The 12,558-nt window shown below is 34.8% G+C and overlaps 2 protein-coding genes across 2 annotated transcripts; one reads left to right on the top strand and one right to left on the bottom strand.

Annotated features, from left to right (window-relative positions):
* Nucleotides 1-952: 952 nt before the first annotated feature.
* LOC122606888 (adenylate kinase 1, chloroplastic-like) lies at nt 953-4,322 on the bottom strand. The gene is made up of 4 exons (XM_043779777.1): nt 3,914-4,322; nt 2,657-2,797; nt 2,167-2,439; nt 953-1,271 (listed from the first exon to the last, which is right to left on the bottom strand). Exons 1-4 carry the CDS (start codon nt 4,205-4,207, stop codon nt 1,128-1,130), a joined length of 852 nt encoding a protein of 283 aa, XP_043635712.1. The 5' UTR covers nt 4,208-4,322; the 3' UTR covers nt 953-1,127.
* A 2,099-nt stretch (nt 4,323-6,421) lies between these two features.
* LOC122610179 (DNA topoisomerase 6 subunit A) lies at nt 6,422-10,701 on the top strand. The gene is made up of 2 exons (XM_043783173.1): nt 6,422-7,783; nt 10,458-10,701. Exon 1 carries the CDS (start codon nt 6,502-6,504, stop codon nt 7,771-7,773), a length of 1,272 nt encoding a protein of 423 aa, XP_043639108.1. The 5' UTR covers nt 6,422-6,501; the 3' UTR covers nt 7,774-7,783; nt 10,458-10,701.
* Nucleotides 10,702-12,558: the final 1,857 nt, after the last annotated feature.

Below are 12,558 nucleotides of genomic sequence, written 5' to 3'. Positions count from 1 at the left end.
ACCTGACAATACTTCGTTTGACAAATCATTCACTTATCAAATGTACCTTTTTTTAGTACCAACCCTGTTAAGTAGTGTTAACAATCTATTAATCGTTCCTTCACGACATTTATGATAACACCCGTACTCCCCTTATACTTGGTTATCGAACAGTCAAACCAAAGTGCATTCAACATATCAATACGGTCTTCTTATTATTAATTATTATTCATTTACAGTATATCGTTTTTGTCTGTAGAAAAGTTTTCACAAAACTTCATCTTTCTTCCATGCTAAAATGAAAAACTCTCTTGTTTCCTTTCGAAATCTACTACGCAAATAAATCTTAAGATTCAAAAATAACAAACAATGATTGGTTGTTCGATTAGGGACCGAGAGTGGTTAGACTATATGGCCAGTAATTGGCGGCTTAGGGTGCTGGGGATGACGGCTAAGGATTAAAGAAGAAACTTAAATTTGCGAAAGAGAATATTTCATATTAGAAAAAGAGGTTTGTACACCTTTGAAAGTTTGAATCGTCAGAGGTAATCTCAGACATCTCCCCACCGATGAATTCATGCTTACAAATCTGGAAACGTTCGACCGAATTGGAGATCAAATGTTTTCAGATTTTTTTGGAAAAATAAAGGAGGCCTAAGCTGAGAAAAACGCTTCTTCAATAAGGCCGGCTTTCTTCTAATGCTAACATATTGTTGGGTTAAAATATTTTAACCCTGCCTTTAAGGTGTTAAAACAAGTGGAAACTGATTAACAATTATAAAGGTCGAGACATCAGATATGGAAAATGAAAGTTATACGCTTTCATTGCTTTGCATATTTACTTATTTTACCAATCTGATGCTGGATGCAGCTTTATATATGCAACACTACTTCATATACTACTAAATTACTAATACAAAATATGAAGCACAATAAGGCCAACCTTATATAATGTTACAGCTTACAACAAATATTCAAACTCAACAGCTATCATGACTTGAAAGCATATAATAGTTCCTCATGTTTGGTTATTTCAAAAGAACAAGAACAAAATAGTGTGTTTTCATTATTCTTTCATCCAAAATTTGCTGTGCATGCCCTATTATACATGCAAACAATGATCAATTGTATAGAAGAAAGCAGCTAATCTATGCCACAGCTGATCTTTTGACCTCGTACTCATCAAGGTTAAGAGCTTCTAGCAACTTTGGCCATGATTCCGGGATCCCTCCAGGGAGATCAAACTCCATTAACTTGCCTTGATCTCTGTAGAAACCCTCTACGGGTTGACTCTGCAACAAAACAGGAATACAAATTCATCATCATTATATTATAGAAACATAAAAGTAATTTTCAAGATAGGAGATACTAAGTCACCATGTAAGGTTTTTTTAAGGTAAAGCTGCAACAATTTATAAAGTTTTACGCTCATAGGTACAGAAGTTTCTACATCTAGATGTCTCCGCAAGGCTTTGCTTAATTTGTCATTATTCAAGACCTTGAAAGTATTCTAGACATTTTACCTACGACCAGTCAGTTAACAGCCGACCGCTCTGCACCGGTTGGAGTGGAATAGGAATCTAAAACAACGTAACTTAATTGAGGTTTCTTCAGAACATTCATTCGAGTCAAAGCAATCCCAGTGGGAGTCGAAAAGGCCACCCACAGAATGTTCCGAATCAACCAATTCCGGGCCGCTTGAGTTCATAACAGAGCCGTTATTCCCGGCTGGCATAGAAGTCTCTCGCGCGGGCGAAGGCTTACACGAGATACATATTGATACGAGCTTAATCCAAGCTCTTAAGTTACAATATCATGGTTGTGGACGGATTTGCGTTCTTGAACTATAATATCATCTTATTATTGCGCTTCAATTCACCATAATCAGTTTTTAGTGCTTAAATAAACAGGTGCCAAAATTAGTTTATCTAGGGAGTAGGGAGTCAAATAACCACTTTCATACTAACCGCAACAAAGTTATGCAACTGATTATGTTGGGACTCGGGAGTCTATTAAAAACAAAGCTACCTACTTGCCCTCCATTTGGCCTAATCTGATAATTATACAATGTCATATAGTTACTTTCAAAACACGCACCCAACACCCTGTTGAATATGATGATCTATCTGAAGCCCATCTCTGCAGAATGCTATAAGAATCGACTTCTAAATGGTAAAAGACAAATACCTTTTCATGGTACACACGAAGTCTCTCTTTGACTACTTCTTCAGTGTCATCAGCACGAGTAATGAGCTTTGAGGCACAGTGTGAAGGTGGAAGAAGTGGTGCCATACTCATTCCAGGTCTTCCATTCTCTGCCTTTGCATTAATCGACGCCACATTAAAACCTTTTCCACATTGACTGCATATTCTTCTACCAAGACACTTTTCAACCAATACATCTTCCCTTAACTTGAGATTGACCACCAAATCAATTTCTGTCACTTCATCTAAGATTTCCTGTAATATGGAAAATATGGTAAATAGAATATCGGAATTCAAGGAACCACAAATTAACTAATTACTAAGAACCATCAATTCGTGTTAATAAAGATGAGTTGTTTTCATCTTCAGAAATTACAAATCATCAATTCATGTTAAAGGAAAAGCCATTATTTTACTTAGAGAGCATCTAATGAGAAAATGAGGTTTGATCTTTGTTTGAAAAGATACTTACAGCTTGTCTTATAGTTCGAGGAAAACCATCCAAAATAAATCCTGATTCTCCTTTTGATTCTCCAGCTTCTAGCCTCTTTGATAATAAGTCGAATATAATTTCATCAGAAACCAACTTCCCTTGATTGACTATCTCAGCAAGCTGAAAAATATATAAAGATTAACTGTAAGTGCATAAAAAATCATGCCATTTAATCATTTGTGGCTTCAAACAACAGTGTATCAATCTTTACAGTGTCAATAAAGGTGAAAACAATAATATATCAAAAGTTAAGTAAAATTTGACTTGACACATAATTTAATGAGACTTTTAACTAGTAGGCAGCACCTAAAAAGCACTACCAAAAATAAGAAATATTGCAGATAAACAAAATGTAAGCATTTTGCTTAAATGGGTAGCTACATGTATGCAACAATGCAAGTCGGTATAAAGCAAAAATGCCACATTCTATAAACAGTTGGCATATACAACCATTGTTCTAAACTTTTTAATCTCGACATACAAGCTCCTCGAAGAAGGCTTACTCTAAGACCTATTGTAGCGTACTGAAAACGATTAAAGTCGTCCACTTTCTGAAATTTTAAAACATATCTCAAGGCCATGAGTTTACTAAACAATAGCAGCATTTCGACTGCTTTTAGCATTCCATATTCCTTAAAATTCTCTACATTGCTGACGTAATTACAGCATCACAATTCCGCATATCACTGACTCACTGTATGAAGTTGAGGAGCTATGTGGTGGCCAACGGTAGCCACGTCAACCCCACGATTTCTATAAAACTAGTGTAATTGGCAATTTTAAAGTAAGTGGCAACCCCAAACTAGTGTGATTGAATTTTGTAGTTTAACTTTACACTTATTAGTATCATGAAAACTGTTCGGCGACCCCATAATAAAAATCCTGGCTCCCCAGTGTATCTACACCATTATACAAAACATCTATCTTGGGTGTCCCACTCGATTTTAAGACATTGGTCCTAGAAAACGAAGCGATAAAATAAGAGCCCTTGGGCCACTCTATGTAAATACTATCATTGTATCCAAACACCCCTTTATTCGTGTTTCCATCAATTTTAAACCAGATGCACTAACTAAATAACACACTTATATGGTGTCTCAATGAGCCAATACAATATGATTTATAGCTATAGTTTCATTTGCATGTACAACAGATATAAATGATTCAATTTATGATGTACATATTATTCATATAAAATCAGCTAAAAGTAAATACATGAGAATAATATATATATACCTGACGGGAAAGAGGGCCAGAAGAAGACAATTCTTCACGAACAAGATCACCGGTGGCGATATGAGGGACACCAAGAAGAGTGGATAAGCGACTAGCGTAAGTTCCTTTTCCGACACCGGGAACGCCGAGAAATACCCACTGGAAGTTTCTTGAACCTTTTGGATCTGATAAATTAGGTCTGTTAGATTCAATTTCTGAAATCACGGCGTTTGTGGTGGTGGTGGAGGAAAGTGATCTGCTGAAAAGATATGAAATTGATGATGTGGGTTTGAGAAGGCGGGTGATGGCCGCCATTTTGGTGATGACGGCGGAATTTTTATTGATATATTATGAAAGAAGAAGATGATGTTGAAGAAGACGAAAGTCAGAGCAAGAGGAAATAATATATATGATGATGTAATCAATGAATGAATTTTGGGGTGAAGGGGATCTAGTATAATTTTGTTTATTTCATCATCGAATATGCCTTTGGGGTACTGGTAAGAAAAAACCGAACCGAAAACAAAAAAAATCATGAAAACCGAAAAAACTGAAAAAATTGAGCCGAAAAAACTGAAAACTGAAAAAACCAAAAACAAAAAGCCGAAAGTTGTGGTTCGGTTTTGGTTTTTAATAAAAAACCGAACCATAAAAATCGAACCGAACCAAAAATATATATTTTTATTTTATTTTATATTTATATCATTTTATTATTAATTTTTGATAAACATGTTATTATATTTGCATTTTTAGGTGTATATAATCATATCATTTATATATTTTAAGTGAAAATACACAACAATTTTAATTTGTTTTAATAATTGTACAATTAAACAACGCGTAAAAGATATAAATAGTTATATATAAAATTTGTTTGAAGTTTGTACAACTTACTTTTATGAATTTGTTATCATTGTTGTAGTGTTATTGTTTTGAAAACTTGTTGAAATTAATTAAGGTGTAATTATAAGTTATAAACTTATAAACTTTTGAAGCTCAATTTGACCCAAACCACAAGTGGTTAAAAACCGACTAAAACCGAACCGAAATAGACCTAAATCGAAAAAACCAAAACCCAATTGTTTTAGTTTTCAAAAACCGAATTATAACGGTTCGGTTTCGGTTTTAGTCAAAAACCGAACCAAACCGAACCGTACTTACCCCTACTTTGGGGCTACACTTCATCCCACTTAACAAAATAACCTAAATTAATTACCCCATAATTTTTATGTTAATGTTTAATGAAATTTTATGATCATTTAGAGTGGAATAATGGCGTGGGATGAGGGTGTGGTATATGGTATCATTTGCTACATCTCTTATTTCAAATGGAATGATATGATAAAACTAAATGAAAAATAACATGATGGTTAATCAAATGATGTTGTTAAGTATTTCTCACACATATGTTTTACTTTTTTAAAAAAAATAAATAAATAGATAAGAAATAAAAAATAATCATTCCTTATAAAATAAGATTATGAGAGATGGATAATGCAGAAGAAGAGAAAATAGGAGATGAGAGACGGGGTGAAGGGTATTCCTTCCACTCTTACAAGTTTAAGTTATGGGAAATGATTCTCCTAACTGTAAGAAAGATGACAAGTTAAAATCAAAAAACGACGAATCAACAATTATATGCTACATGTAACAAATTTTCATTGAGTTAGACGGGTTTTTTCTACTTTAGACATTTATGCTACATGTAAAAATTGATAATCAACTTGATGTAATAAATCGAGAAAAAATGTTAGTGATACCATACCACCAGTTTCGGATCCTCTTTGGTTAAACCGTGCATTTACTGAAAATGAACCAAAATTGTATATATGTTTTTGTCTTTGCACCAATTTGGTGGTAGCATCAAAGATAAGTATGGTGTGTTTTGGTGATTGTAATTATAACTTGATTATTTATTTGAAGTATAACAATTTTAGTGACATTTTTTTCGTTATAATATAATTTTATCTGCATTATAATCCTTACATAGTGTGATGATGTGGATTCAATGTGATTCTGACGACAAGGTGTTCCACTTTATCCTTTAAACAATTGAAACTACTAACATGTTCAACCTGTCAAATCAGGTTTCATTCCTTAGTCGGTCCGTTTTAGAAACCGTTTTTTAGTATACATACACACTCGTACACCAAAATCCTATGTCATTTTACCGATACGGTGAAACTATAGTTATATTGTTACCATTTGACCACATAAACCTATATATAAAGTCTTTAAGTCAAAAGTTCAAAACCTATCAAAATTACAACGGAAGAAATTATATCTTTCTAGTTTATGTATAAGGGAAATGCTAAATACAGCCGTAAGGGCTGTATTTAACGTGCATAAAAAATTTGTACCTTCCATATTAAAAGCTTGACTCCAGATTTTTATGGTAAATATACAAATAATTTATGCACCTTAAATACAACCCTAAAGGCTGTATTTAGCAAACTCTGATGTATAATAATGATGAGTGGACAATAGATAGGACAAAAATGTCCCACCCCGTTAAGAAACCGTTTAGAAAGTGTTTAACCTTGCATCTACCAACCTAAACTCCATTTCCCCCATTTCCATTTTCCCGCCTCCGCCACTCCACTCCCACAATGCCAAAACGCCGACGACACGATTCCGATGACGATTCCGACCCGGACACCGACACCATCCACCTCCCCTTCAAAAACCGCTTAAAACCCGACTCCGAAATCCTCTCAATCCTCAAAACCCTAAAAACCGCTTCCACAAAATCGGGATCCACTTCCAAAACCCTAACCCTAACTGACCTCTCACTATCATCCACTTGCCGTGAAGTAACCGACCTACCGTTATCTTCCGTACAATCCAGAATCCAGAACTTAGCCATCTCTTTAGCTAAATCCATCCTTTCCGGTAACGGATTTTCATTCTCCGTCCCCTCACGCGCCGCCAATAACCAACTCTACGTTCCGGAACTCGACCGCATTGTTTTGAAAGACAAATCGTCTATCCGTCCCTACTCATCCGTCTCCACTGTCCGAAAAACCACAATTACGACACGAATTATGTCCTTGATACATCAATTGACTTTGAAAAACATACATGTGACTAAACGTGACTTGTTTTATACTGATGTGAAACTGTTTCAGGATCAGACACAGTCGGATGCTGTTTTGGACGATGTTTCGTGTATTTTAGGATGTACGAGGTCTTCGTTGAACGTTGTTGCGGCCGAAAAGGGGGTTGTGGTTGGGAGGTTGGTTTTTAGTGATAACGGTGATATGATTGATTGTACGAAAATGGGGATAGGTGGGAAGGCGATACCGCCTAATATAGATAGAGTTGGTGATATGTCTAGTGATGCTTTGTTTATATTGTTGGTTGAAAAAGATGCCGCGTATATGAGATTAGCCGAAGATAGGTTTTATAATCGGTTTCCTTGTATTATTGTGACTGCTAAAGGACAACCTGATGTTGCTACTAGGTTGTTCTTAAGGAAGATGAAAATGGAGCTCAAGTTGCCGGTTTTGGCACTTGTGGATAGCGATCCTTACGGGTTGAAGATTTTGTCGGTTTATGGGTGTGGGTCGAAGAATATGTCTTACGATAGTGCTAATTTGACTACACCGGATATTAAATGGTTAGGGATTAGGCCGAGTGATTTGGATAAGTATAAGATACCGGAACAATGTAGGTTGCCGATGACTGAGCAGGATATTAAGACTGGGAAGGATTTGTTGGAAGAGGATTTTGTGAAGAAGAATCCCGGGTGGGTTGAAGAATTGAATTTGATGGTTAAGACGAAACAAAAGGCGGAAATTCAGGCCTTGAGTACCTTTGGTTTTCAGTATTTGTCCGAGGTCTACCTGCCATTGAAGCTGCAGCAACAAGATTGGCTTTAGTGATGCTTAGGTACTTGTTTTGTTTAAAGCTGTAGCAAGTTTATGTCATATTTTGCATGTTTACTTTTTATGATGATATGATACCGTGTGTACTCTTGGATACTGTTCCTTCTTTCCCTGCATTTGTAAGATAGAGCCACCAGATAATCATTAGCTATCCGTAGTTTACTAGCTTTATTGGTCTAAGCTGTGGTTGCTAGCAAATAAAAGTAATTTTATCTGATCATTCAATAGTTTAATAATAGGCCTTTGTACAACTGACAAAGTAGCATGACCAGAATGTGCTTAATTCCTTTGTTTGCACATTGAAAATTAGAGTGCAAATCTTATCTGTAGACAGTTCCCTGTTTCCCTCATGGATATGAGATGTTACTTTCCATATCAAATGATTTATGTGTTTCGAATGCCACAAGGGATCTTTCATGGACATTATGACCTCATTGGGATTTCATGGCTCGAAATGTTGGCAATGTTAGTGACCCCTGTATTTATAAGGTTCTGTTTTATCATAAAGTCGTTAAATTTTGGATATCAGTGCTCTAGTTCTTCCGCCTCTATTCTCAAAAAAAAGAATCTTCTTATTTGGTGTTTGTATCAATGAAAGAGTATCCTTTAGCATTACAAGAAAATTTGACACATTTAAAATACCGGCCATCTGTTAAAGATTGAGTTATGAGTCATGTTTTTAGTTTTACTTAATCAACTATGAAGCTGTTTTAAGAAATATTTTTCTAGCCTTCATAGGTTATTAAGTGGACTGCTTTGGGGATGTAATATTCTAAATATGTGTGTTAAACTTGAAAGCCATTCTCTATACTAGAAGAGTAGATGGATTATTTATGATCAGTATTTCATTGCGGCTGTGTGAGGGTGAGAGTCTGAGAGATAAAAAGGTCAGATTCTGTATTTTAAACTTTCTCCTATGAGAAGCACCGCGTTTATACAGTGTAATGGTAGCCGGAAAGCTCTACTAGAGTATTAGATTTTTGGTAAGCATCAGTTGGGAGCCTGATGGGCTAAAGGTTCTACACATTAAGTACTGTTTGGAAGATGCTTATAAGATCATGAGAGTCGAGGTATCATACATGAGTTAGAAGAGGATGGTTTTTTGTGGTGAAAAGTGCAAAACATGCTTAAGAGTTCAATTCGTTTTTAGTATCCTCTAGTATTTATAGTAACGTGATCATACCGTGCTTCGATTATTGTGCTCTTTCTTCACATTGAAAAGTATCTGTAGTTATATACACAGTTTCACTTGTGAATACGAGACATTACCTTCTTTAGTCATCTGATTTACTTGTCATGAATGCCACTTCGATCTATGTAAATCTGTAATCCTCTAGTCTTTTCTGCCTGGAGATGCATGTGATGTAGCTGTTAAGTATTGAAATTTTGAAGTTGATTCTAAGAATTTTAAATTTTTTGAAGTTGATTTTTACCCCGCATGAATTTGCTGGATAGTTTCTAATTCGCTCCTTCCTCCAGTCAGGAACTTGTTAATTGTTAAATCATGAGTTTTAGTGTCTAAGGTCAACTGTCTGTTCCAAAAAAAGGATCGCCTTGTTTGTGTTTGGTCTTAATGAAAGAGTACCCTTTAGCACATGGGAAATTTTTGACATTTCTAAGCTATTAGTCATTTGGATTATGTTATGAGTCTTTTGTGTTTTGTTTTTACTTAATCAAGTATGAAATTGTTCTGAGAAAAAGTCTTAAGTCCTTGTAGAGTTAAAGTGGACTGGTTATAGGATGGAATTATAAATAAGTTTGTAATGTTGAACTTTAGCTTTTCTGTATACTAGAGGGTAAGAGAGAGAGAATCTGTATCAGAAGTTTCTAAAGTTTCTGTTATTAGAAGATTCTTAGAGTGTATTGTAGCAATAAATTTCTGTTAGATCCCATGGTAGCATCAGGGAGCCTACATGACTATATGGTACTTGCTTATTACTTTATAACAAGGGCTCACTTTTGATGGTGGTTTAAGTATGACTCATTTTCTTCTTGCAATTTCATTCACTTGAGGTGATATACGAAGCAAGTTACAGGAATTTCGGTTCATTTTAGAGTGGGGTTGAGACGGGATGTGAAATTTAAGGCATGCATGAGAGGCTCATATATAGCAACATGCCCAAGTGATAAGAACCTGCTGATAGATCACACAGGATTGGGCCAAATCAGGTTAGGGTAGGCTCAGCTACAGCAAGCCCAATTACAACAGGTAACGGAGGTGGAGAGAAATCAGGAGATGCAATACTCGAACTGCAAGAGAGTGGGGGTAACGGGATGGGCAAATAACCATAACTGTTCCCACCAAATTTCCCTTTAAGTATTTTCAGTTTTTTGTTTTGTAGGCGGTGAATGTTTCTATCATCGAAGGTAGTAGACCTCGCACTTGGAGACCACCCTTCTCGAACAGGGCATCTATCTGTAATTTTTTTATTTCAATCAATCAAATCAACTTAGGATTCTATAACCAAGTTTCTTACAGCAGTGTCATACATAAGTTAGTAAACCATGGTAGTAAACCATGGTTTTTGGTGGTAAACATGAACAACACACTCAAGGTTCAGCTCTCTTTTATGATTCTCTAGCATTTTGTAGCAAATTATTACATTCGAATTTTCCCTATTTATAGTTTTATACTATCCTGATCAGTCTTTTATAATCCGTGCATTATCCTATTGCAGGTGTGTTGTTTTCTAGAGATGCTTACCAGCCTGTGTTGACCTACACTTTACCTGTTTCTTGGATAGTAATTACCCGGTTTGTACCTGCAAAAGATTTTAGTTTGTTTCATTTAAACCATATCCGCACAATGTTCTTTCAAACTGTTCATCAAGGATACTTGTATTAGTGGGTGTTGTAAAGAATCAGGTATAAAAGTTCTGTGAATTTGACACTATAAAGTACGTCTATTGAATGTTCTTTAAAGGAACACGTTGCCCAATATGTCTACTATAGATGGCAATCTTAGGGCATCTATCAAATTGTGGTACCGGGGCTAGGGTTTATCCATTACCCTTTTTTTTTACTTTTAAATGGATTGATGTTGGGTTATAATCTTTCTAATGGGATAGAATCAGTTATTGTAATCAGCAGGGGAACATGTCAAATGGCGTGAGCGAGCCAAATATGTAAAAGTCACTTAAAATTTATTGAAATAGATCTAACGGTTATATTAATAATTGGGCAATTATTTATCACGTCACATTATTTCGATGTCAAATGCAACAGAGATATCAAAAAATGTTTTTGCAGGTCTCCCAAAACTGACCAATAATTGGGACAGTTACAAGTTAAGGTAAGCATTATTTTTTTATATATATTTGTATTTTCGCTTTTACTGTTCACCTTGATTGAATTGAATTGAATTTGAAAGTGAAATCATTGTTGAGAAGGAAATATAACTACTAGTGTCCTTTTGCTACTTGCCAAAGCCAGAATTTATAGCAGAAACTCTATAATCATCAACCCTTTTGAGTGTTTATATGCGAAGTTGTCTTGTAAAATCATTTTCATATATAAGGAATAAGAATGTTACATGTTAAAATGATCTATTATTTCTCGGCCCCGCCCTTGTATATATGGTTATTAATTTATTATATTATATACAAAAATAAATTAAAAGCAACAAATTATCGTGTCCTGTACACTTTCAATGGCATCATAATTTATTGCGTACTTAATGGACTAATGACATAGGCTTTGCCTAAGTCTAAAGATATAGGGCCTCTTAGTCACAATAATCTTAAATACCATCAATAATGTAAAGCGATTTCCTGTTTTTAGTAAATTTGTAGCCTACGAACGATTAAGCCTTTATAAAGTCCATAAACGACAGTTCATTTTTCGTGGGTAGGGTGTTCTCTTTTCATGTGACCATCCTAATGTCAGGCTAAAATCAATTTTGAATTATGCTACCTTTTTCTTCGGATACTTAAATTAGTAATTAGTGCCTGATCACATCAAACAAACAACAAAAAATGCATCTTGATTAACTATTTGTAACATGGACCACCTATAACGTACAGTAACTAAATACTGCTGTAAATGAATGGAAAGAACCGATCAAGGGGTAGTCCAGCTAGGTCGCCTTCCTCGAGTAACCTGCTCGCACTAGATAAAAGTTTCATCGTTTATGTAACTATATGACTATATCCAAATACCCTAAACAAATTGTATATTTGTTTTGGAAGTACAAACTAAATGTGTAATCTAATGTCAAAGATGAACCACTTGTGTGGTTTTTATGAATATGTGGTATGTAATTAAGGTCACTAGTGCAGGGTAGGTTATCATAGGAGCAGTGTCATGTAGCTGGCATTAAAACCACTTTATAAAATTACTTACATTTTTTTTATATATATTAACGATATTTAGAATCGTATTCTTTGTTTTTTCAGATAATTTAGCGATATTTAGAATCCTACTTTTTGTTACCACTGTAGTATTTATGTTTAAACATCATGGTTTTGATATTTGTTTGAAATATTTAACAGTAACACCTTTCTTCTTTTGTTAACGACAATGTATCATATTCTTATCCTAAACTATACGAATGTTTAGGATGTAGTCTATGATTTTCTTTTAAAAATACCCTTAATAATCCACTTTTACGAATGTAAAAAATGAAACTTGAACTCATAATGCATTATTCTAAAGTCAAATATCTTACTAAAGTAAAGTTAGCTAAAATACATTTAAAAAAGGGCTAAGTGCGCCGGAATGCTGTTAACTAATCCTAAAAAGTTATTGTGTGCACAAACTTTAGGTCGGTTTTATTGTATT

Source organism: Erigeron canadensis, chromosome 1, assembly GCF_010389155.1.
Source record: "Erigeron canadensis isolate Cc75 chromosome 1, C_canadensis_v1, whole genome shotgun sequence".
NCBI lineage: Eukaryota > Viridiplantae > Streptophyta > Magnoliopsida > Asterales > Asteraceae > Erigeron > Erigeron canadensis.
The sequence above is the reverse complement of the archived record's forward strand: the minus strand, read 5'-3'. Positions and strand labels throughout refer to the sequence as shown.

Excerpts from the sequence above, each read along its gene's own strand:
- LOC122606888 (XM_043779777.1), bottom strand. The coding sequence starts at position 4,207 with ATGGCGGCCATCACCCGCCTTCTCAAACCCACATCATCAATTTCATAT. Across the intron at positions 2,798-3,913 it reads CTGGCCCTCTTTCCCGTCAG|CTTGCTGAGATAGTCAATCA; the intron begins GTATATATATAT and ends TATATTTTTCAG. Across the intron at positions 2,440-2,656 it reads CTCGAACTATAAGACAAGCT|GAAATCTTAGATGAAGTGAC; the intron begins GTAAGTATCTTT and ends TCCATATTACAG.
- LOC122610179 (XM_043783173.1), top strand. The coding sequence starts at position 6,502 with ATGCCAAAACGCCGACGACACGATTCCGATGACGATTCCGACCCGGAC.